Source organism: Gymnogyps californianus, chromosome 3 (genome assembly GCF_018139145.2).
Source record: "Gymnogyps californianus isolate 813 chromosome 3, ASM1813914v2, whole genome shotgun sequence".
Taxonomy (NCBI): Eukaryota; Metazoa; Chordata; class Aves; order Accipitriformes; family Cathartidae; genus Gymnogyps; species Gymnogyps californianus.
The window spans coordinates 15,741,127-15,765,881 of record NC_059473.1 but is presented as its reverse complement, the minus strand read 5'-3'; the positions used below and the strand labels follow the sequence as shown (position 1 = coordinate 15,765,881).

Sequence of the window (24,755 nt, the reverse complement as noted above, 5' to 3'; positions counted from 1 at the left end):
CTAACACATCTACAGCTCCTCTGCTAATTTTTTTTTAACTTTTTTCCCCTTGAATTCACTTAAAGTGCATATTCCATAGAAACTCCATTTTCCCTTTATAAACTATAAATCACTATTATCTCAAATATTGCTAACTGGATATATGGATTTCTGATATTTTGACTTATGAAGCAAAAGCAGCCACCTGAAAACTCCACAATGTATGTTTCATATCTAATTGTTTGAGTTATTTAATTATTATCTCACTTCCCTTGCTTCGGGAATGATGTGTAAGAATGTAGACTTTAATTAAAATTATGATTAAGGTAGATTACCATCACATCTCTGTATGACACTCGAAGCATTCTGTGCTTCTCAGGTTTTACAAATAATGCTATATTTACATGCAACATATCTGAATTTTATTTTGACTATGAAAAATGTATCCCTCACACATAACAATACAAAGTATTGAGTGAGGCACATTAAAACAAAGATGTGTTCACCTAGTTGTAAGGTGTTTATAGTTTAAAAATCACCTACTAAAAAGCTATGAACGTTTTGGCCTGTGAATACAAGAATTAGCTGCATTTTTTTTCCTCAAAAGAAAGCAACAGGCCTGCCTGCCAGTTTCTTGGCCATTGCAGTTGGTATTTGAAGAAGCTTTCTCTTTCTTAATAGAAAAGAACAGCTAATTCAAAATCTACAAGTGAGACTAGAGTAAGGGGGTACATACTAGCTACAATCTATTGCAACGCCATCTGCAAGGTTTCACATGGGATTGTTCTGTACAGAACTAAAAATAAATAAACAAAAAAGCACACAAAGCATCCACTTCACCTCTAGACTTTTAACTGAGAAGATGTATGTAACCTGGGATGCAGCAAACTATATACTGGAAATCAAGCTCTTTAATTGCTCTAAAAGCTCTAAAAGCTCTAAAAAGCTCTAAAAAGCTCTAAAAAGCTCCAAAAAGCAAGGCTTCCATTTCTATTTGTCTGGCAGACACCAGTTCGAATAAGTCCTGATTTTAACATTAGTTCTGCAGAACAAAACTCCAGGTAGTTGGATGTTTGTATAGCAATCCTCACTCCAGATCAGCCTTCTTCTATTTATTGAGGAACAGGTGCTGAGAGAGAAAAGCAAAATGTAGTGCCTTGTTTGGAACAACAATATAATCCTTAGCAATGCTAAAACTGATGTACCTTTGTGAGTAAATTGACTCATGTAGGTAACTTCTAACTTGGCTGCATAATGATTATGCAGGCAACTTCATGGGATTAGTCACATCAGTGCGTACTCGCTACAGTAACAAAGGGCTTCATGCTTTAACTTTGTGTTTCTTTCCCTTTAATGTAACGCTCCTGTAACCTGTAACGCAACACAATTGCAAGCAGACATCAAGAAAAAAAAACAAGTATGGGCTAACTTAACAGAGCATGCAGGGAGTAAAATTTCTTACTCAGCATCATCCTGGCAAGACAACCATTCTGTAGGTTGAGCTAGCATGAACTGCCCAAGGAATAACTGCAGTGTGCACTACTGCTATACTAGCGGGAAGTCTGCTGCACACAGTTAATTTTTCCTGCTGGCAAATGCCAATTCTATGCCCAAACATAGTGTTTTCATTTTGTTTTTTTTCTTTCATGGATATGTAAGTACTCTGCAAAAAAATTTGTGCTCAGTAGTTTACTGTATTTAGCTCACATCCCACATTTCTCATGCAGTTGTTGGAACTTACAGGACTGATATTTACTCCCAAAAGACTACTGAAATGTGGTAAGTTACCCTGTGCACTGTATTACCTTGCTTCTACTTCTGAAGACAAAGTCCAAATAAAAGGCAGGAATGCCCTTGACTGCAGAGGAAAAAATACAGCTGCCACTGTGACTCCTTCTGTTACTCCTGATGCTGTATACATTAATGGCAACATCTGTTGATATTAGCAAAGAGGAACGTGCAACTAAACTTACCATCAAGAAATCATGTATTTGCCTGATAAATAGGCAGTAGCAGCTGTTGTTACAGCTGGGAGATTTCCTCTAACTGTGGGACCAGACACAGTCACTTCTTAACTTGGACACTCCAGATTGTCTTGAACAATGCTAGAATGAATGAAGAACAGAAAGAAATGTTGAAATCACACCTTTTCTTATGGTAAATGACCGTATTATTTGCATTCTTCTGAGTCTTCTTCCATGTGCTGCCCAATTTTTTTTTTTGTATGCTGTAGGCTGAGAATGTCTTCAAAGCACCTCGATAAAGGACATGCTCAGGACTGCACTTCTCTTAGATTCTGTGCTTGACTGCTTCCTCTGTGTTCCTTACCAGGTAAGTTCTCAAGGTTATACCCAAACTTCATCCCACTGGCCCAGAATAGTAGAACCACAAATTATGGTAACTTCTCTGGGCATGAGGGGAACAGGCAGTCCCACGCTCACCCTGTAGCTGGTCTCCACACATTTTCTTGACACATGTTTCTGACTGCAGTGCCATGAGCACTTGGAAAGTCTCCTGCTTGCTTTGCCTGCTCCTAACAAGCCACTTAAAAGACTTCAGGCCTCTCTTGCTACTCACATGCTAACCCAGTGGATGGCCACATGCTTGTACCCATAATGCACTCACAAAGAAGAGGATTGAGAGGGCTATGAAAGTGGTACCAGCTACAGGTGAAATTACTTATGTAAAGGATTTTTCTATTTGGAGGAGATCATAAAACAATAATATTTCAGGCTAGCAATAAAAACGCAGTCGTGTGATAAAATAGGAAGTTTCAGGCTCCCTTCTTCCGTCCCAACAGTGAGCAGCAACCTCTAGACAGGAGCGTGGAATGGTCTTGACCACTGTCAGCATTGCATCGTGTGGACCTGGTCTAAAATAACTCTAACAAAAACCTCAGAGAAGAAAGCAGAAGATAAATCCTGTGACTATAACCAGACTGAGCTTATAAACTCAGTATCTCTCTTCAGTGAAGTGACCATTAAGACTATGGCTTCGATTTCTGTCCTGGGGCCTTTTCAAACTGGTTAGGTCATTGTTTCAGAAGTTTGAGGTTTATTCAGGAAAAGATCAGTTCAAGAATGGAGCATATATTTCAGCTGGTCAAGAGACTACATGGCACAAGGTTATGTCTGTCAGTGTGTGAGCCAATGTCCATTGAAGCCCATGGACAGCTTCACTGAGATTGCCTTCCTCATGAGGCCATTCTTTAACGCACTTCAGATGGTTAAAAACACACAGCCTGTCCACTTAATGCCACTGTCTAGGAGAGGGTGTTTCTCCCAGGTAGTATTTCATGCTCTGATAGCTGTCTTTCTGAGGGAGTAAGTGTTCTTCATCCTAATCAGGGCAGAGCAAAGGTGTGATGCTGCACAGCCTCTCCCTCTGATGAGGAGGGAGGTCCATATTTGTGTCTCGGTCCGGATCATGATGTTGTCTTTCTCTTGCAGCCTGAAGTGTTGAGGCACATTGAGCAATGCAGAAAGCGCAAAACACTAAGTTGTCATTAAAAAGTTGAAACTCTATATCTGGACTCAGTCAGCACGTTCATCCTTTACTCCCTATCACATAATAAGAGCTAGCCTTCCCATTTTGATCACTGCTTCGCCTAGAGAAAAACACACAACTCTAATCCTCATTGCAGTGGCAAAGACAGATGTGCACAAAGGGTGGGTCTGACTGTGGATGCCACACATACAGGCATGGGGAATCCAGGGAATGCCACACACACTCGTGACCAACACACAGTGGCTTATGGACGTGGAAAGTCCTCCTGGGGCATGAAGGTCCTAGCAAGACTGGCTTCAGAAATCCCAGGCCCTGGAGACCTAGGGGAAAGCCTGGAGCAGAGCAGATGTACCCTTAGTGCAAGAGGATCTAGTAGGATCAAGTGGAAGAGGATGAGATTAGAGAACACTTAAACAAACTGGACACACGCAAGACCCTGAAGGGCGCCAGTGAGGGGTGCACCTGCAAGTGCCCAGAGAGCTGGCAGATGGCCTTGCGAGTCCACACTCGAAACTCCTTGAATGATCATCCTGATGGGGAGAGGTGTCTGACGACAGCAAATCCACCTAAACTTCAGAAAGAATTTAAACACTGTCTGCCACCAGAGCCTCATGGAGAAGCTGAAGAAGCCTGAAGTGGATGAACAGACAGGGAGGTGGACTGAAAACTACCTGAACAGCCAGGCCCAGAGGGTGGTGAGCAGTGGAATCAAGTCTGGTGGCACGGCCTCCTATGCTGTGGGATACCCCTCTGGTCAGTGGGGCTCACCTGTCCCGGCTGTGTCCCCTCCCAGCGCCTTGGGCACCCCCAGCCTGCTCGCTGGCGGGCCACTCAGAGGAGCAGAAAAGCCCTCGACGCCGTGCAAGCACTGCTCGGCAATAGCTAGCGCATCCCTGGCTTAGCAACACTCTTCTCAGCGCAAATGCAGACCGTAGTAGCCCCATGCAAGCTACTGGGAAGAAATTGAACTCTAGCCCAGCCACAACCCGGACACAGGGGCAGGAGTTCCAAGCTGCGACTTAGGAAGGAGAGAACTTGCCAGTTAGAAACCTCAGGAACCGCGTGGTGAATGAGTGAAATCACGCGTTAGACTGCTCTGTACAAAGGGGACTGAGCCCTCGTTTGCCGTGGTTGTTTGGTTTCTCTCCGAAGGAGCTCATCAAATCCCGTTGACTTTACAGAGTGCCTTCTCCTGCAAATGGGAGAGATCTGGCTGGGATGGGCAGAGGAGAGATGCTCTCTCGTGTGACGTCATGCAGGAAATAGGGGATGCACGCTGAGCCATGCAGAAAGCACAAAACACGGAGCTGCTGTTAAGAAGCTGGAGTTAAGGAACAAAGATGGAGTTCTGGGGAAACTCCAGACTCTCGGCACTCTGTCACCAAGGTTCATCCTCTTTCTCCCGGTCCCCTAACAAGAGGTAGCCTTCCCATTTTGGAAAGAGCTAAGATGCACTTGTCATCCTCATGGCAGTGGCCCAGGGAGAGCTGCAGACAGAGGGAGGGAGGGACTGACTCTGGATGCCCCGGGCCCGCGCAAAGCCACACACCCCCCTGACCGAGGCACAGTGCCTTAGGGACCTCCTTGCTCAGCAGATGGCAACGCTCCATCCCTGCTGATTGGAAACCCAGGCCGCAACTGCTTCCCCACCAAATCGCTGACCGAAAAGCCAAGACCAGCGCTGGCGAGCACCGCAAGGCAGGACGGCACACAGGACAAGCAAACGCAAACGCTGGCGGTGCCCAGTTCCCCGTTGCCACAAGAACTCATCGTACGGTCACAGCTTGGGACGGATTCTGATCCCTCCGCAAACTCTCCTGGCCTTCACGCGCCTACGCCAGGACTTCAGGCTGCTCTAGGTTCTGCCAATCCTCCTGGCGCAGCACGCTCCGAGCAAGACCAGCCTTCAGACATCCCCGGCCCGGCACACCTGGGGGAAAGGCTGGAGCAAAGAAGACGTACCCTTGGGGCAAGAGGCTCCGCTTCGATCAGCGGCTGGCAGAGGGGGACATTAGAGAACACTTCAGCAAAGTGCAGATGCACAAGTCCCTGGCGGGCACCGATGGCGGGCACCCTCAAGTGCTGAGGGAGCTGGCAGATGGGCTTGTGATGCCACTCCAAAAGGGACATGTGCCTGAGCACTGGAAGAAAGCAAACACCACCTGGGCTGAGGAGCAGTGCACTGGATGGCAAAGTGGCTGAGCGGGCGGGCGCGGAGGGGGGTGGCCAGTGGCACCGAGTCTCGTTGGAGGCCAGGAACCAGCCCTGAAGCCCAAGGCAAGGGGCACTGGCAGCAGGTGCAGGGGGGTGGCCCTTCCCCTCTGCTGTGTCCTGCTCTGGGCTGCCCAGGGCAAGACAGACACGGCCAGACTGGAGAGAACCCCCCCCGCACTGCCCCCCCCACTGCCCCCCCCACTGTCCGTTGGCCTCGGAATGTTGGTCCGCTGGAGCCAACAGCCACCAGAGACAGCAGCACGGAGCTCTGCTGGCACGCAGCAGCGCTGCGAGGAGGCAGGCTCTGCCCGACACCACTGCCCCGCCACCGCCACCAGCACCCCGCTTCTCATCCTCGCTGTCGCCGGCTGCGCCGCATCCTTGCTGTGCGGCGAGGGTCCTCCTGTCCCGGGCGGGATGGGCCAGGCCAGCTGCTGCTGCGGCTCCAGGTGGGCTCCCCCCGCGGCTCGGGGACACGCGGGCACGCCCGCGCCCCGCAGCAGACCCCTTGCTCATGCCCGCCGCTCTCTGCTCTGCAGGGAGGCTCTCACCGACGCCGAGACGGTGCTGAGCGCGGACGTGCGGCTGACCCGGGGCCGCAAGAGGAGCGAGAGGCGCCTTCTCCTCCTCCAGGAGGAACTGGTCGTCGCCAAGTTGCAGTAAGACCCTCACAGCCCAGCTGCCTTGCCCCCAGCCCTGGCCCTGGCACCAGCACAGGGACACCCCGGCACCTGGCACCAGCCCCGTCCCTTGCTGCTCGATGCACCAACCTCCCTCCCAACGGCAGGCGCGGGACAGGGCTCTGCCCGCGCGGACCCCAAGGAGGCCACCTCCAGCTCCCTGCCTGCCTCTCTTCTCTGCAGACGGGGCACCAGCCTGCGCCCACAGCTCCGCCTGGCCCTGGACCGGCTGTGGGTGCTGAGCGGCGGGAAGGAGGCAGCAGCGCACAAAGAAGAGGAGGAGGAGGAAGGCAGCGATGAGGACAGCGCCTCCATCATCCTCGTCTGGCCCACCGGCTCCTGTGTTGCCACCTTCGGGTGAGTCGTGGTGCCACGTCCCACGGCAGGGCACGAGAGGTTCCCAAGCATGGCCAGGCGGCCGTGCTGGGAGTGGCCTCTGCCCTCCGGGCAGAGCCCGGGCAGGGAGCAGGCAGCATGCTGGCAGGGAGGGATGGGGGGGGGCATTTGCACGTCCTGCATGCCCTGGTCCCCTTTTGGTCCCCAGAAGGCAAGGGCAAAAGCAGCCGCTCTGGCAGGAGAGAGGGAGCCAGGGCTTGGGCAGCGCCTCTGTCCTGCCCCACGGGGCTTCCTCCTGCCCCCGTGCCCTTCCCCACGGGGCAGGGCTCTGCAGGCGCCCGCCTCTGCCCACGGGCTGGGGGGCAGCGGGGCCTCACGCTGCTTCTCCTCTCTTTCTGCAGCTCCCGGGCCCTGAAGGAGCTGTGGCTGGGCACACTGCTGGGGTAAGGCGGGGGGATGCTCCAGGCGCAGCCGGACGGGGCAACACAGCTCCCCAGCTGGGGACACGTGCCCCCGCGCCTGCGGGCAGCTCTCGGGCAGAGCTGCCGGACAAGAGAGAAGAGGCAGCTTGGGGCTCAGCCACCTCTCTCCCTGTCCCTTCCCGCTGCACAGGACACCAGAAGGAGCCAAGAGAGCCCGGGTCACCCGTCTCCCGTCGCTCAAACTCCTCGAGAAGGAGATGAGCCGCCGCCATGCCGTGAGTGTCTCTCTGGTCTGGGCTCTCTGCCCGAGCACTGCTCCTCCAGCCGAGCAGCACAGGCATCGCTGCTCACCTTCTTGCACTCCTTCTCTCTTGCCCAGTGGAGGACATTCAGCACCAGGAGCCTGGAGAGGCTGATGGAGGGCCAGGCACAGGTGAGAATGCCTGCCTTTCACCCGCCTCTGGCTGTGCCGGGGTGCCAGGGGTGTGCGGCGAGTGGGGTGAGCTTGTGCGGGAGGGAGAGAGGCAGGGAGGCAGGGAGGCAGGGAGGCAGGGAGGCAGGGAGGCAGGGAGGGAGGGTCCCGCGGTGCCACTCGGGCAGCGGAGAGGGTTGGGCAGCCAGCAGGAACGACGGCACGTCCTCGCTGGCGGCACTGGCAGGAAACCTGCCGCGCGGGGCACAGAGCCCGGCAGGCCAGAGGCTCCCAGCTCTGCCGCGCTCAGGCTGCTGGTGCCGCCTGGCAGCTCGCCGGTGGCCCGTGCCGCTGCGGGGCTGCTCTCTAAGCGCAGCCTGCTTCTTGCAGGATGCTCCCAAGCAAGGGCCTGCGCCGGCCCCATCTGGCAACGCAGGGGGACTTTGCCGCTCGCCAGGTGAGTTTTGGAAAGAAAGGCAACCTCCTGCAACGGCTTGAGCTGTGCTCACTTGTCCCCTGAGTGTCGCCATGCAGGTTGGGCACGCCAAGGGAGGACGTCACCTGGAGCAGCAAGGACACCCGCTGGGCAGCGGCCGCTGGACGTGGTTCTGCGGGGACACGGAGCCTCTGCTGCTGCCCACAGCTTGGAGGAGGGCAGGGCGAGGGCTGGCACAGGCTGTCCCGCTGGCATGCCAGCTCTCAGGAGCCTCCGAGCCCCAGCCGCCGAGCCGGAGCCGTGGCTCCAGCTGCTGGCTCCCTGCCCATCCTGCTGCACCGCTCAGCACCGCGCTGCAGGCAGGGCAGGGCAGGGCAGGGCAGGGCAGGGCAGGGCAGGCTCCGGGAGCGCTGGCCTGGCGGTCTGCATTGACGGGCTCTTGCTCTCTTTTCCTTTGCAGCAGGAGGGAGCAGCAGGAGGAGGAGGAGGGGGCTGCCCTGGCCCTTTGCTCTGCGGCGGACCCCGGCCGCTGCCCAGGCGCCAGGGCAGGCGGGCTCCGGCTGCAGCAGGCCACTCTTTGGCCAGCCCCTGGCAGCCGTCTGCGCGGAGGACGGCACGCTGCCCCAGCCCATCCAGGTAAGCCAGCCTGGCCAGGCGGTCCCCAGCCCTCCCTCCGCCTGCTCCGCAGAGGCGCTGGGTGTCCCCAGCAGCTCCGCGCACGCGGCATTGGGCTCTTCACCCCCACAACACGCTTCTGCTCCCAGCCCCGTTTCGGGGCAAGGAGCCGCAGCTGGGGCAGCGCTCTGGCCGCCGCTGTTGGAAGGCAGCTCCTCAGGCAAGCACCTCTCCTCCTGCCTCTCCCGCAGGAGCTGCTGGCTGTCCTGCAGCGGGAAGGGCCGGCGACGGAGGGGATATTCCGCAGAGCTGCCAGCGCCACAGAGTTTCGGGAGCTGCGGGAGGCCCTGGACCGCGGCGCACACATCGACCTGGGAAGCCAGCCTGCGCTCCTGCTGGCCGTCATCTTGAAGGTGAGCGCTTCTCACCTGCAGCTGCAAGAGCTCCTGCAAGGCCTGGAGTGTTCAGAGGCTCAGCTGGAGCCCTTGCCATTGCAGGACTTCCTCCGAAGCATCCCTGCCAAGCTCCTCGTCAGCCACCTCTACGAGGACTGGATGCAAGCCATGGAGAGGACAAGCAAGCAGGCAAAGGTGGAAGAACTGAAAGCGTAAGTGTGGCCAGCAGCCTGCCTGTTGAGCAGGGGCTGCTAGAGGCCTGGGACTTGCCTGAAAAGGGACGGTCGCCTTAAAAAGCCCTGTTTTCTGGCAGCTCGCTGTTGCTGGGCTGGGCTTCGATTGCGGGGGAAAGGGCGTGGACAGGGAGCCTTCCCTTGCGTGGGCTCGGCTGAAAGCAGGAGCTGGGAAGCAACGCCGTGCTTCCTTCCTCAAGCGCGGGAGCGCTGACCGCTGGCTGAGAGCACCCGCAAAGCTGCGCAACACAGCCGCTGCCTCCCACCTGCCTTGGGCAAGCTTCGCGCACGGCTGTGGGCAACATCTGCTTTATCAGCGGGGTGTTCCTCTTCCCTCAGGGTGGCCGAGAAGTTGCCTGCGGCCAATCTCCTCCTCCTCCAGCGGCTGCTCTCACTGCTCCAGCGGATCGGCCACAACGCCTCCACCAGCAGAATGACCTCCAGCAATCTGGCCGTCTGCCTTGGGCCCAACCTGCTGAGCCCGCCCAACGAGGACCAGCTCCCGCTCCAGGCCATGCTGGAGGTGACTGCGAAGGTACGCTGTAGGGAGCAGCCGCCTGCAGCCTTCCCGCACCATCAGAGCCTGGCTGTTCAGAGGTCCCTGCCTGCCTGCCTCCTCTCTGGAGCAAATGCTCAGCTGGGGGGGCTGCCTGGCAGAGCAGCCCCGCACCCACAGCCTTCTGCGCAGAGGCCAGGGTCAGCAGTGCAAAAGGCTGCTTGATCCATTTTCAGGCACCTGGCTTGAGACCAAGGCTTTGCTCTCTGCAGGTGAACGTGCTGGTGGAGTTCATGATCGAAAACCGCGGTGACGTCTTTGGGGAGGAGACGCCTGGCCTCTCCTGTCCATCAGCCCAGGAGTCGCCAGCGCCCATGGCCGGATCCACAGGTAGGAGGAGGAACCGAGGGTCGTCACGGCCTGGGGCTTGGCATACCAGCAACCGCAACGGCGAGAAGACAGCTGCTGTAGGGCTTTGGGTGGGGTTTGCTTTAGGTGTCCTTCACTTCCCAGCAGTCGCTTTGCTGCACAGGCTTTTGCTTTCTAGACCTGCGTTTGGAAGAGCAAAGTGGCCCTGCAGGCAGAGCAGACAAGGACCATCAGGCAACAGCCTGTCTGGATGCATCCCCCTCTCTGCTGGACCTCCTCAAAGAAGCTGGGGGAGACACGCTGCTGCAGTCCGAAACGGCAGAGGTACGTCAGCTCCACAAACACGGTGACAACGGGTCTCGCCGAGGAGGGCAGTTTCTGCTGAGGCCAAGCACCTGCCGTGCCTCCGCCTGGCAGCCCGTCTCCCCCCGCAATGAAACATTGTAACGAAAACTGGAAAAGTGGTTTCTCAAATGCATTCGGCCTCTGCTTAAGCAAACAAAACACCCACAGAAGACCTACAAAAACACAGAGGGGAGCAGCTGTCAACTTGAGAGGGCTTTTGCTCCGATCCTACTTCATCACAGCCTCCTCGAGTCTGTTTTGGGGCGGGTGGCCTGTGCAAAATGTGCATGATGCAAACCAGCATCTTCTCTGGAGAGCTAAGGTGGCAATTTGGCAGTCAGTCGCTTACGGCTCCAGGCCGCCTCTTGCCACCTGTTAACTCCAACACTTCTGGTTTAGGCACCTCGAGCTTTGCCTCCAACCACCCCCGAGAGCGCGGCAGAGGCCCTGGTACGCCCGGAACAACGGACGAGCCTTCCAGAGGAAAGAAGGTAAAAGGAGCTCGCTTTGGTGGAAATAAGAACTGACTCCAGTCGATGGTGGCTTTAGCTATCTAAGCACACTGTGGGATGGGCAGGTTTGCAGGCTCTCCTCGGGACAACGAAAACCGAGGAAACCGAAAGAGGAAAGAGGCCTGTGGAGAGGAGAGGGAAAGCCAGCCCGACCTCAAACGGAGGAAGAGAGAAACCGTTTGGGGGATGGAGCAATGAAAAGATGCAGGAAGGTGCAGCAGGTCAGGAAGCCCAGGTGGGTACCGGGCTCTGCTGCCCATCTTTCCCAACCCTCCACACTGCTCTAAGTCACTCCAAGTCTCTGGCGAGGGACGGTGCCGCGCAGGGTTGGTTTGGCAAGAACTCCACGGCAGCTGCCCAGGGGCTCCCCATGGAGCCCTGCTGCGTGGCACAGGGGCACTGTGCATCTCTGCACGCGCCCAGGTCTCTAAGGGCATTACCCACGGGGAGAAGGCGCCAGAGCCGCCCCGCAGTCAGCGCCAGCAACAGCTCTCTCTGCTGGGCTATAACCAATTCCTCGTCAACCGTCTTCCCCAAAGAAAGGGGAACCAAGTCATGCCAATTCCTGCCTTGGTGGGTTTAGCAGTGCTTTCGGGCTCTCTCGTTGCAGGTGCCGTTTTCCTCTTACTGGCTGAACCCCTGTGACTCCTGGGCTCCCCCTGCCCCCCGCCGCACTTGAGGTCCGCAATAAAATGATCTTTGCTCTCTTCTGACTCTATGTCTGCCATACGATATTCCGGACTGGGGGGACGTTGCTTGGTGATGAATCCTAGCGGAGGAGTATGGGATCATCCCTTGTCCCAGAATCCCAGATCCAGCGGGCATCGGGGCTGAGGTCAGGTGCTTTGGGAGTCAAACCGCAGCACAGTCACACAGGACGCTGGAGGCCAGACGGCACCTCTGGAGCTGGGACGGTTCACTCAGCTCCTGCTGGGAGTTTGGCTAACACGCAGCTCGTGCTCAGGCCTGATGCGTGCTGGGAGCAGCGCCATTAGCTCAGAGCGAGGGCAACACGTCGGCAGACACGGTGGCCAGGAAGGGCTCAAGGTCCTTATGCAGCCACCGTCAGTCACCCGCAGCTTGCTGTCCCCTGCGGCCATCAGCCTTGCGTACTGATTGTCGGGCAGTTTCTTCAGAACCCCCTCACTCACGGCAACGCCATAAACCAAACTTCCATGCTGGGCGGTACAAATACCTCGGCTCACCCAAAAAGCTTTTCAAGCGCCTCCAACAGCAGCCGGACTGCTGAGGCTTTGGGGCGTCCCGCTGCGATCCAGGGGACGCCCGCACCCTGACGGAGGAGCAAGGATGAGCACTCTCACCGTCGACTAGCTAACTCTTTTGCTCACAGGTTGTCGTGGTTTAACCCTGGCCGGCGGCTGAGCACCACACAGCCGCTCGCTCGCTCCCCCCCAGGGGGATGGCGGGGAGAAGCGGGAGGGGAAAAGTCAGAAAACGCGTGACTTGAGATAAAGACAGTTCAAGAATTAAATAAAAAATTGGGAATTATAAAAAAAAAAAAACAATGACCAAGAAACAGAGAGCAAACTACAGCCCAAGAAAAACAAGGCATGCAAAAGAAAGCACTTGCTCCCCACCAACCGACCGATGCCCAGCCAGTCCCCGAGCAAGGGCAGCCCCCGCCAACCTCCACCCCCCGGTTCTATTGCTCAGCACGGCCTCCTGTGCTGTGGGATACCCCTCTGGTCAGTGGGGCTCACCTGTCCCGGCTGTGTCCCCTCCCAGCGCCTTGGGCACCCCCAGCCTGCTCGCTGGCGGGCCACTCAGAGGAGCAGAAAAGCCCTCGACGCCGTGCAAGCACTGCTCGGCAATAGCTAGCGCATCCCTGGCTTAGCAACACTCTTCTCAGCGCAAATGCAGACCGTAGTAGCCCCATGCAAGCTACTGGGAAGAAATTGAACTCTAGCCCAGCCACAACCCGGACACAGGGGCAGGAGTTCCAAGCTGCGACTTAGGAAGGAGAGAACTTGCCAGTTAGAAACCTCAGGAACCGCGTGGTGAATGAGTGAAATCACGCGTTAGACTGCTCTGTACAAAGGGGACTGAGCCCTCGTTTGCCGTGGTTGTTTGGTTTCTCTCCGAAGGAGCTCATCAAATCCCGTTGACTTTACAGAGTGCCTTCTCCTGCAAATGGGAGAGATCTGGCTGGGATGGGCAGAGGAGAGATGCTCTCTCGTGTGACGTCATGCAGGAAATAGGGGATGCACGCTGAGCCATGCAGAAAGCACAAAACACGGAGCTGCTGTTAAGAAGCTGGAGTTAAGGAACAAAGATGGAGTTCTGGGGAAACTCCAGACTCTCGGCACTCTGTCACCAAGGTTCATCCTCTTTCTCCCGGTCCCCTAACAAGAGGTAGCCTTCCCATTTTGGAAAGAGCTAAGATGCACTTGTCATCCTCATGGCAGTGGCCCAGGGAGAGCTGCAGACAGAGGGAGGGAGGGACTGACTCTGGATGCCCCGGGCCCGCGCAAAGCCACACACCCCCCTGACCGAGGCACAGTGCCTTAGGGACCTCCTTGCTCAGCAGATGGCAACGCTCCATCCCTGCTGATTGGAAACCCAGGCCGCAACTGCTTCCCCACCAAATCGCTGACCGAAAAGCCAAGACCAGCGCTGGCGAGCACCGCAAGGCAGGACGGCACACAGGACAAGCAAACGCAAACGCTGGCGGTGCCCAGTTCCCCGTTGCCACAAGAACTCATCGTACGGTCACAGCTTGGGACGGATTCTGATCCCTCCGCAAACTCTCCTGGCCTTCACGCGCCTACGCCAGGACTTCAGGCTGCTCTAGGTTCTGCCAATCCTCCTGGCGCAGCACGCTCCGAGCAAGACCAGCCTTCAGACATCCCCGGCCCGGCACACCTGGGGGAAAGGCTGGAGCAAAGAAGACGTACCCTTGGGGCAAGAGGCTCCGCTTCGATCAGCGGCTGGCAGAGGGGGACATTAGAGAACACTTCAGCAAAGTGCAGATGCACAAGTCCCTGGCGGGCACCGATGGCGGGCACCCTCAAGTGCTGAGGGAGCTGGCAGATGGGCTTGTGATGCCACTCCAAAAGGGACATGTGCCTGAGCACTGGAAGAAAGCAAACACCACCTGGGCTGAGGAGCAGTGCACTGGATGGCAAAGTGGCTGAGCGGGCGGGCGCGGAGGGGGGTGGCCAGTGGCACCGAGTCTCGTTGGAGGCCAGGAACCAGCCCTGAAGCCCAAGGCAAGGGGCACTGGCAGCAGGTGCAGGGGGGTGGCCCTTCCCCTCTGCTGTGTCCTGCTCTGGGCTGCCCAGGGCAAGACAGACACGGCCAGACTGGAGAGAACCCCCCCCGCACTGCCCCCCCCACTGCCCCCCCCACTGTCCGTTGGCCTCGGAATGTTGGTCCGCTGGAGCCAACAGCCACCAGAGACAGCAGCACGGAGCTCTGCTGGCACGCAGCAGCGCTGCGAGGAGGCAGGCTCTGCCCGACACCACTGCCCCGCCACCGCCACCAGCACCCCGCTTCTCATCCTCGCTGTCGCCGGCTGCGCCGCATCCTTGCTGTGCGGCGAGGGTCCTCCTGTCCCGGGCGGGATGGGCCAGGCCAGCTGCTGCTGCGGCTCCAGGTGGGCTCCCCCCGCGGCTCGGGGACACGCGGGCACGCCCGCGCCCCGCAGCAGACCCCTTGCTCATGCCCGCCGCTCTCTGCTCTGCAGGGAGGCTCTCACCGACGCCGAGACGGTGCTGAGCGCGGACGTGCGGCTGACCCGGGGCCGCAAGAGGAGCGAGAGGCGCCTTCTCCTCCTCCAGGAGGAACTGGTCGTCGCCAAGTTGCAGTAAGACCCTCACAGCCCAGCTGCCTTGCCCCCAGCCCTGGCCCTGGCACCAGCACAGGGACACCCCGGCACCTGGCACCAGCCCCGTCCCTTGCTGCTCGATGCACCAACCTCCCTCCCAACGGCAGGCGCGGGACAGGGCTCTGCCCGCGCGGACCCCAAGGAGGCCACCTCCAGCTCCCTGCCTGCCTCTCTTCTCTGCAGACGGGGCACCAGCCTGCGCCCACAGCTCCGCCTGGCCCTGGACCGGCTGTGGGTGCTGAGCGGCGGGAAGGAGGCAGCAGCGCACAAAGAAGAGGAGGAGGAGGAAGGCAGCGATGAGGACAGCGCCTCCATCATCCTCGTCTGGCCCACCGGCTCCTGTGTTGCCACCTTCGGGTGAGTCGTGGTGCCACGTCCCACGGCAGGGCACGAGAGGTTCCCAAGCATGGCCAGGCGGCCGTGCTGGGAGTGGCCTCTGCCCTCCGGGCAGAGCCCGGGCAGGGAGCAGGCAGCATGCTGGCAGGGAGGGATGGGGGGGGGCATTTGCACGTCCTGCATGCCCTGGTCCCCTTTTGGTCCCCAGAAGGCAAGGGCAAAAGCAGCCGCTCTGGCAGGAGAGAGGGAGCCAGGGCTTGGGCAGCGCCTCTGTCCTGCCCCACGGGGCTTCCTCCTGCCCCCGTGCCCTTCCCCACGGGGCAGGGCTCTGCAGGCGCCCGCCTCTGCCCACGGGCTGGGGGGCAGCGGGGCCTCACGCTGCTTCTCCTCTCTTTCTGCAGCTCCCGGGCCCTGAAGGAGCTGTGGCTGGGCACACTGCTGGGGTAAGGCGGGGGGATGCTCCAGGCGCAGCCGGACGGGGCAACACAGCTCCCCAGCTGGGGACACGTGCCCCCGCGCCTGCGGGCAGCTCTCGGGCAGAGCTGCCGGACAAGAGAGAAGAGGCAGCTTGGGGCTCAGCCACCTCTCTCCCTGTCCCTTCCCGCTGCACAGGACACCAGAAGGAGCCAAGAGAGCCCGGGTCACCCGTCTCCCGTCGCTCAAACTCCTCGAGAAGGAGATGAGCCGCCGCCATGCCGTGAGTGTCTCTCTGGTCTGGGCTCTCTGCCCGAGCACTGCTCCTCCAGCCGAGCAGCACAGGCATCGCTGCTCACCTTCTTGCACTCCTTCTCTCTTGCCCAGTGGAGGACATTCAGCACCAGGAGCCTGGAGAGGCTGATGGAGGGCCAGGCACAGGTGAGAATGCCTGCCTTTCACCCGCCTCTGGCTGTGCCGGGGTGCCAGGGGTGTGCGGCGAGTGGCGTGAGCTTGTGCGGGAGGGAGAGAGGCAGGGAGGCAGGGAGGCAGGGAGGCAGGGAGGCAGGGAGGCAGGGAGGAGGGAGGGTCCCGCGGTGCCACTCGGGCAGCGGAGAGGGTTGGGCAGCCAGCAGGAACGACGGCACGTCCTCGCTGGCGGCACTGGCAGGAAACCTGCCGCGCGGGGCACAGAGCCCGGCAGGCCAGAGGCTCCCAGCTCTGCCGCGCTCAGGCTGCTGGTGCCGCCTGGCAGCTCGCCGGTGGCCCGTGCCGCTGCGGGGCTGCTCTCTAAGCGCAGCCTGCTTCTTGCAGGATGCTCCCAAGCAAGGGCCTGCGCCGGCCCCATCTGGCAACGCAGGGGGACTTTGCCGCTCGCCAGGTGAGTTTTGGAAAGAAAGGCAACCTCCTGCAACGGCTTGAGCTGTGCTCACTTGTCCCCTGAGTGTCGCCATGCAGGTTGGGCACGCCAAGGGAGGACGTCACCTGGAGCAGCAAGGACACCCGCTGGGCAGCGGCCGCTGGACGTGGTTCTGCGGGGACACGGAGCCTCTGCTGCTGCCCACAGCTTGGAGGAGGGCAGGGCGAGGGCTGGCACAGGCTGTCCCGCTGGCATGCCAGCTCTCAGGAGCCTCCGAGCCCCAGCCGCCGAGCCGGAGCCGTGGCTCCAGCTGCTGGCTCCCTGCCCATCCTGCTGCACCGCTCAGCACCGCGCTGCAGGCAGGGCAGGGCAGGGCAGGGCAGGGCAGGGCAGGGCAGGCTCCGGGAGCGCTGGCCTGGCGGTCTGCATTGACGGGCTCTTGCTCTCTTTTCCTTTGCAGCAGGAGGGAGCAGCAGGAGGAGGAGGAGGGGGCTGCCCTGGCCCTTTGCTCTGCGGCGGACCCCGGCCGCTGCCCAGGCGCCAGGGCAGGCGGGCTCCGGCTGCAGCAGGCCACTCTTTGGCCAGCCCCTGGCAGCCGTCTGCGCGGAGGACGGCACGCTGCCCCAGCCCATCCAGGTAAGCCAGCCTGGCCAGGCGGTCCCCAGCCCTCCCTCCGCCTGCTCCGCAGAGGCGCTGGGTGTCCCCAGCAGCTCCGCGCACGCGGCATTGGGCTCTTCACCCCCACAACACGCTTCTGCTCCCAGCCCCGTTTCGGGGCAAGGAGCCGCAGCTGGGGCAGCGCTCTGGCCGCCGCTGTTGGAAGGCAGCTCCTCAGGCAAGCACCTCTCCTCCTGCCTCTCCCGCAGGAGCTGCTGGCTGTCCTGCAGCGGGAAGGGCCGGCGACGGAGGGGATATTCCGCAGAGCTGCCAGCGCCACAGAGTTTCGGGAGCTGCGGGAGGCCCTGGACCGCGGCGCACACATCGACCTGGGAAGCCAGCCTGCGCTCCTGCTGGCCGTCATCTTGAAGGTGAGCGCTTCTCACCTGCAGCTGCAAGAGCTCCTGCAAGGCCTGGAGTGTTCAGAGGCTCAGCTGGAGCCCTTGCCATTGCAGGACTTCCTCCGAAGCATCCCTGCCAAGCTCCTCGTCAGCCACCTCTACGAGGACTGGATGCAAGCCATGGAGAGGACAAGCAAGCAGGCAAAGGTGGAAGAACTGAAAGCGTAAGTGTGGCCAGCAGCCTGCCTGTTGAGCAGGGGCTGCTAGAGGCCTGGGACTTGCCTGAAAAGGGACGGTCGCCTTAAAAAGCCCTGTTTTCTGGCAGCTCGCTGTTGCTGGGCTGGGCTTCGATTGCGGGGGAAAGGGCGTGGACAGGGAGCCTTCCCTTGCGTGGGCTCGGCTGAAAGCAGGAGCTGGGAAGCAACGCCGTGCTTCCTTCCTCAAGCGCGGGAGCGCTGACCGCTGGCTGAGAGCACCCGCAAAGCTGCGCAACACAGCCGCTGCCTCCCACCTGCCTTGGGCAAGCTTCGCGCACGGCTGTGGGCAACATCTGCTTTATCAGCGGGGTGTTCCTCTTCCCTCAGGGTGGCCGAGAAGTTGCCTGCGGCCAATCTCCTCCTCCTCCAGCGGCTGCTCTCACTGCTCCAGCGGATCGGCCACAACGCCTCCACCAGCAGAATGACCTCCAGCAATCTGGCCGTCTGCCTTGGGCCCAACCTGCTGAGCCCGCCCAACGAGGACCAGCTCCCGCTCCAGGCCATGCTGGAGGTGACTGCGAAGGTACGCTGTAGGGAGCAGCCGCCTGCAGCCTTCCCGCACCATCAGAGCCTGGCTGTTCAGAGGTCCCTGCCTGCCTGCCTCCTCTCTGGAGCAAATGCTCAGCTGGGGGGGCTGCCTGGCAGAGCAGCCCCGCACCCACAGCCTTCTGCGCAGAGGCCAGGGTCAGCAGTGCAAAAGGCTGCTTGATCCATTTTCAGGCACCTGGCTTGAGACCAAGGCTTTGCTCTCTGCAGGTGAACGTGCTGGTGGAGTTCATGATCGAAAACCGCGGTGACGTCTTTGGGGAGGAGACGCCTGGCCTCTCCTGTCCATCAGCCCAGGAGTCGCCAGTGCCCATGGCCGGATCCACAGGTAGGAGGAGGAACCGAGGGTCGTCACAGACTTGGGTTTCCGGTCCTATTCCTTGTTGTTCTCCTAGTGGGCACCTCTGCAAATGGAGGGAGTTGCTTAGCACCCGAGACTTGACAGCAGTGCTTTTCTACTGGTAGGCTTCCCACACTGTCAGAGTGATGGGATTCATACAGCAAACATCAGTGCTGATGTTTGGCATCTACCCCTCACTTGCACTTTCATCATGAAGATGCTTTGCAACTGCTGCTCCTACCTCAGTGTCATTTCTAGCAGGGCTGGGCATCAAGTGCAGTCCTCTAAGCCCTGCTTCTCGCATTGCCTCTGTTTGGACACTGCCTCTTGGGGCATGAACACTTTTCTCTGCAAGATGAGCTGAAGCTTGAGGGCCTGGGCTCTGGCTTCGGAAACCTGCTGACAGAGATGTCCTTTTGCAAATCATTTCCAATCAGTTCAGCAGACATGACAGAATACAGGGCATCAGAGGGCCAAGAAGATAGTTGGTGTAAGGCTTTGGGGTGGGTAGTGCTTTAGTCCACTTCCAAGAAGTCACGTTGCTGTATGTGCTTTTGCTTTCTAGACCTGCGTTTGGAAGAACAAAGTGGCCCGGCACGCAAAGCAGACACAGAGCATCAGGCAAAAGCCTTTCTGGACACACCACCCTCTCTGCTTGTCCTCCACAAAGAAGCAGGGGTAGATATGGTGGTGGAATTGGAAACGGCAGAGGTATGTCAGGTCGACAAACACTGTGACATTTCTCATGTATGACAGTAGTTTCTGATAGGTCCAATGAGCTGCTGTGCCTCTTCGTAGCTTTAGATCTCTTGTGTGTTTGGGTTTTTTCACCCTGGAATGATACAGAAGAAAAAACAGAAAGGTTGTTTCTCAGATGCGTTAGGCATGTGCTTAATCAAACTATATACCCACAAGAAGTCAAATACGACAAGACAGATTTCAAAAGAAAAGGCTCCCACATGAGAAGGTGGTGTTGCTGCCAAAGGGATAACAGCAGAACTATGTCTCAGGAGGGCAGAAGAAACCCCAGCAGAAAGAAGTTGGCAAGCTTTTTCTTGCTCTGCTTTCCCAGCATTTCTCTGAGCTCTACCCTACCCTCGGAGGCCCACTGGTCTGTGGTGCCTCAGCCTGCAAGGGGCAGCCCATCAGCTCCTTCTGCACATCAGCATGCCAGGGCTCAAATGTGTAGCTGCTGCAGCTCCTGTGAGCCCCAAGCGGGACTGCAGGCTCCCAGCTGAATGCCTCCCCCAAATTAACTGTGTCATACACCCGTGTGAAAGCTGTGTTCAAAAGTAAGGCCCTTTGAGAAAGGACATCATTCTTGCTGCAGACTAAAATCCTCTGAAAGTGACAGCAAGGCCATCAGGCTGCAGCTCTGCAAAAGTTAAGACTAAGGCCAATGCAGGTTTGCCATTGCACTTTGTGAGACAATCCTGTTAGAATTTGCTCAGCTGAGCAGTCATGGGTGTAGCTGTCAACTTCAGAGGAGTTTTGCTAAGATCCTACTTCATCAGAGTTTCATGAAGTCTATTTTGGGTCAGGGGACTGTGCAAAATGTGGATAATGCACACCAACCAAAGGGATCTTATTTTAAGAGCTAAGGTAGCAATTTGGAAGACAGTGGCTTACTACTCTAGGTGTCTTGCCACCTGTTAACTTCAACATTTTTGGTTCAGGCACCTGTACCTTTGCCTCCAATCACCCCAGAGAGCACAGTAGACTCCCTGGTATGTCCAGAAGAACTGAAAAACATTTCAGAGGAAAGAAGGTAAAATGAGCTTGCTTTGGTTAAAATAAGAACTGATTCAAGCTGATCATGGCTTTACCCATCTAATAACACTGTGGAATATAAAGCTTTGCAGGGTCTTCCCAGAAAAATGAAAACCGAAGAAACAGAAAGAGAAAACAAGCCTGTGGAGAGAAGAGTGAAAGCATACCAGAAGAGAAAAGGAGGAGGAAAGAAGAAGAGCTTTTGGGTATCAACGGTTGAAAAAATCCAGGAAAGTCAAGAAGCCCAGGTGTGTAATAGACTCTGCCATCCATCTTTCAAAACTTTGAACACTCGACTAAGTGTATGAACTATTTCTGTGATGCACAAAGATGGCCCCAGATAGGAAGCATGCACGTGCCTTTTGGAAAAAACATATGTCAGGAGGCAAATGTCGTTCCCAATTCTGCAGTTTTTGTTTTGCACTTACTGAAGTTCTGTTTGCTCAAGGGTAAGCAGACACCCTGGCAAGGTCACAAGAGTCACAATTCTTAGCTATTTAACCTCCTACCTAAATAAAGAGGCAAAGTAAGTCCCACTTTTTTGTCCATGTCGGTTGGCAATCCTCACACTGCCTTGTATCGTCTGAATCCCAAATACGCAGCAAGGATTTGTTTCAAGTCACTTTAGACGCTAAGATATTGGCACTTTTTAAAAAGGCCAAATTTCACCTGAGGTAATTTAGAGGGGAAAGAAAATTAAAAAGAGAAGACAAAAACACCTGGTCCCTATACAGAAGAGCTCTAGTCTGGTGCTTTCATATTTTTTTTCCATGCACAGCCCACTAGAGAGCAAAGCAGTCTGGGATGGCTCAGTGCAAACTGGTAAAACCAGACAGCTCAGCATGGTGTTTTGCAGAAAGAGTGACTTAAGTCCTGGAAGCAACACAATACCAGCCAGCTATATGGCTCTGCCCGAGGGAGTGTGTTTTGCCTGTGAACCTGGGTTGCTTGCAAGGGACGACAAGGGATGATGCTGCTTGAAGTTTGGAAATAACTGCATCGCAGCTATCCAGGGGCTCCCTATTGAGCCCTGCTGCATAGCAAAGGGGCGCTGTAAACCTCTGTAAATTTACAGGTCTCTAAACAGGCTATTACCCATGTTGATAAAGCGCCAAAGCAATCCCATAGTCAATGCCAGTGATAGTTCTCTCCTCTGGGCTATAAACAATTCCTTTTAAACTGTATTTCCCAAAGAAAGGGGAGCAAAATCATGCCAATTCCTGCCTTTGTGGGTTTATCAGTGCTTTCTGACTCTATCGTTGCAGGTGCTGATTTCCCGTCACTGGTTGGATTTCCTGGCTGAGCCACTGTGACTCCTGGGATCCTGCAGTTGATGTCCACAATAAAATTATAATTTTTCCTCTTATGACTGTGTCTGCCATATGATATTCTAGAACAGGCAGATGTTGTTTGGTGATGAATCCTAGGGGAGGAGTTTGGGATCATCCATCATCCCAGAATCCTTGCCAGCAGGCATCAGGGCTGAGTTCAGAGGCTTTACGAGTAAAACCAAAGCACAGAATCACAGAGAATGGTTCAGGTTGGAAGGGACCTCTGGAGGTCACCTGGTCCAGCCCCCCTGTTCAAGCAGGGCCACCTAGAGCTGCTTGCCCAGGACCATGTCCAGATGTTTTCTGAATATCTGCAAGGAGGGAGACTCCACAACCTCTCTGGGCACTCTGTAAAAAAGTGTTTCCGGATGGTCAGAGGGAACCTCCTGTGTTTCAGTTTGTGCCTCTTGCCCTGTCACTAGGCACCGATGGAAAGACCTTGGCTCTGTTGTCTTTACACCCTCCCTTCAGGTATTTACACACATTGTAAGCTCCTCCTCGAGCCTGCTCTTCTCCAGGCTAAACAGTCCCAGCTCTCAGCCTTTCTTCATATGAGAGATGCTCCAGTCTCTTTATCATCTTAGTGGCCCTTAGGAGGTGATACTTTAATACTAAACAGCTTTCTTGGCCTCCTCTACCCTCCAGGGCTTTGACCCTTTAAATCACCAAAATATTTAAATATGCAAAAGAGGCTTTTAAATTGCCTGGAAACTATCTCTAACTAAAGGAGAGTGTCAACCACAAATCAAAAAGCTAGACAAGCCGATACTCAAATGGGTACAAAATGTTCTCTCTGGTCTATCTTCTTGCTGCCTGCATTAAGAACAAACTCACAAATTTAAACCCCTCATGACTGAGGCAATACTCCTGTTTCAGATTTTTTTTACTCAAAGTATTTACAAATTCATAAGGGATATAAGTCAAGAAAGGTAGGGAACATGCTACTGTTTCGCTACTTGATGGTAATAAATATAAGACATCATATTTTCCAGGGATGTAAGCTTATTCATATTAGCAAGAAAACTGAGAAATTCAATATATTTTCTCCCTGGTACATCCACTAACATTCCTGCATCTTTCCAAATAACTACATACCAGTAGGCTATATAGGAAAATCACTGATGGGGACTTTGTCATCTCAAAGTAGTGTGGGTTTTTTTTTTTCTGCTGACAGTATCTCAGCACCCTCAGGAGACAGAGGACTGGATCATGTAAGCCTGAACCAAACATGCTACTGAAACATCTATCTCGTGACTCAAATGTGGCATATTTTGACTATTTTTAATTTACAAGAGAGTATTATTTCTTCACACTAAAGATATCAAAGAGAGAATATAGAATGCAGTAATAGGACTGCAAAACCGATTCCTAGTCCTGTTCCTTCAAACTTTTCACAATGTTCAAACCGGATGGAGGCTTTTCCGTTTCTCATTTATTCTTTCCTTCCCATTAACAGAGGTATATTTCTCAAAATCTTGCAACTTGGTCTTCTGAGAGAGAGAGAGAGAGAAGAGAGAGAGAGAGAGAGAAATTATGCAGTAGCTGCTATAAATGGTTCAGAGATTTGTTTGTATCAGAGTAGCTTGCAGAACTTCCCACAGTAGATATCTACTTCCTCATGCTCCCAGGAACTCCATCGCATTTACCATCACTGCTACCAGTTGCTCTTTCCCTTGCTTCTTTGGGTAACTGTGCTGGTTTTGGCTGGGATAGAGTTAATTTTCTTCATAGTAGCTAGTACGGGGCTATGTTTTGGATTTGTGCTGAAAACAGTGTTTTCACTCAGTTGAGAACACCTTGTAACTGCTAATATTCTAAGCCTTGGGCAGTTCTGTCCCAGGGCATTCAAGATGGCATCTATAATGTTAGAGCAGCCTGAAGCACACAAGGATTGTAACTTGTGGCATCCTCTGCATATTGTCATGAGACCGTCATCTGGTATTTGTATGCATGTTTGAAAGTCACCAGCTCAGGACAATGTGCACCAATGTATTTCAGAGCTTCATCCTCAAGCTGCGTGCAGCCTTTCAGAAACAGGCTTTGGGTCCACCACAGCCTTGCACCAGAGCCTGGATGCTCAGGGATACAGGGATGTTTTAATTATTTTTGAGCAGTGCTTACACAGAGTCAAGGCCTTTTCTGCTTCTCACACCACCCCACCAGCGAGCAGACTGGGGGTGCACAAGAAGTTGGGAGGGGACACAGCCGGGACAGCTGACCCCAACTGACCAAAGGGATATTCCATACCATACGATGTCACGCTCAGCATATAAAGCTGGGGGAAGAAGAAGGAAGGGGGGGACATTCGGAGTGATGGCGTTTGTCTTCCCAAGTAACCATTACGTGTGATGGAGCCCTGCTTTCCTGGAGATGGCTGAACACCTGCTTGCTGATGGGAAGTGGTGAATGAATTCCTTGTTTTGCTTTGCTTGCATGCACAGCTTTTGCTCTACCCGTTAGTCTTTATCTCAACCCACAAGTTTTCTCACTTTTATTCTTTCGATTCTCTCCCCCATCCCAACACAGGGGGAGTGAGCGAGTGGCTGCGTGGTGCTTAGTTGCCGGCTGGGGTTAAACCATGACAAGTAACTTTGATTGGAGTCTTTGCTGTGGAAAATTAAAAGATCCATAAAAAACTTAAAGGGGTAAAGTGAAGTAGAGTTTACAAAGATTAAGCACTGGAAATTTCTAAACAGAGGGTTTCCAAAAGGGGAGAAGAGCATGAAGCTGGAAGTCAATCAGATCCTCTACACAAAACATGCATACCTGAGGTCAACAAAGAAAAGCTTAAGAAAAAAATGGTATTTTATTCCTGCCACCAATGAGACACGCACAAATTCAGGATTGTAACAGGAGATCACTATCTTCTTCAGACTCCTGCAGCATACAACCTTTAATTTTTTGCCCTTTTGATATGTATCTATCTCCAAGCAAAGGTCGAAAAGCTGCTGTATCTCTGAGTGTTGAGAATTTGTTTCACTACTGCTTCTGCTGATTTCCCCAGATGGGGAAGAAGAAAGCTGGGAAAGCCCTTGGCCCTCCTGCTTCTTGCTGTTTGATGTGTCTGACTCTAATCCTGAGTAAGGGTGATGCTCATGAAGATTGT

The 24,755-nt window shown here is 55.6% G+C and overlaps 1 protein-coding gene across 1 annotated transcript; it reads left to right on the top strand.

Annotated features, from left to right (window-relative positions):
• Nucleotides 1–7,172: 7,172 nt before the first annotated feature.
• LOC127014048 (T-cell activation Rho GTPase-activating protein-like) lies at nucleotides 7,173–10,934 on the top strand. The gene is made up of 7 exons (XM_050893078.1): nucleotides 7,173–7,571; nucleotides 8,751–9,014; nucleotides 9,099–9,208; nucleotides 9,569–9,764; nucleotides 9,998–10,115; nucleotides 10,273–10,418; nucleotides 10,839–10,934. Exons 1-7 carry the CDS (start codon nucleotides 7,173–7,175, stop codon nucleotides 10,932–10,934), a joined length of 1,329 nt encoding a protein of 442 aa, XP_050749035.1.
• Nucleotides 10,935–24,755: the final 13,821 nt, after the last annotated feature.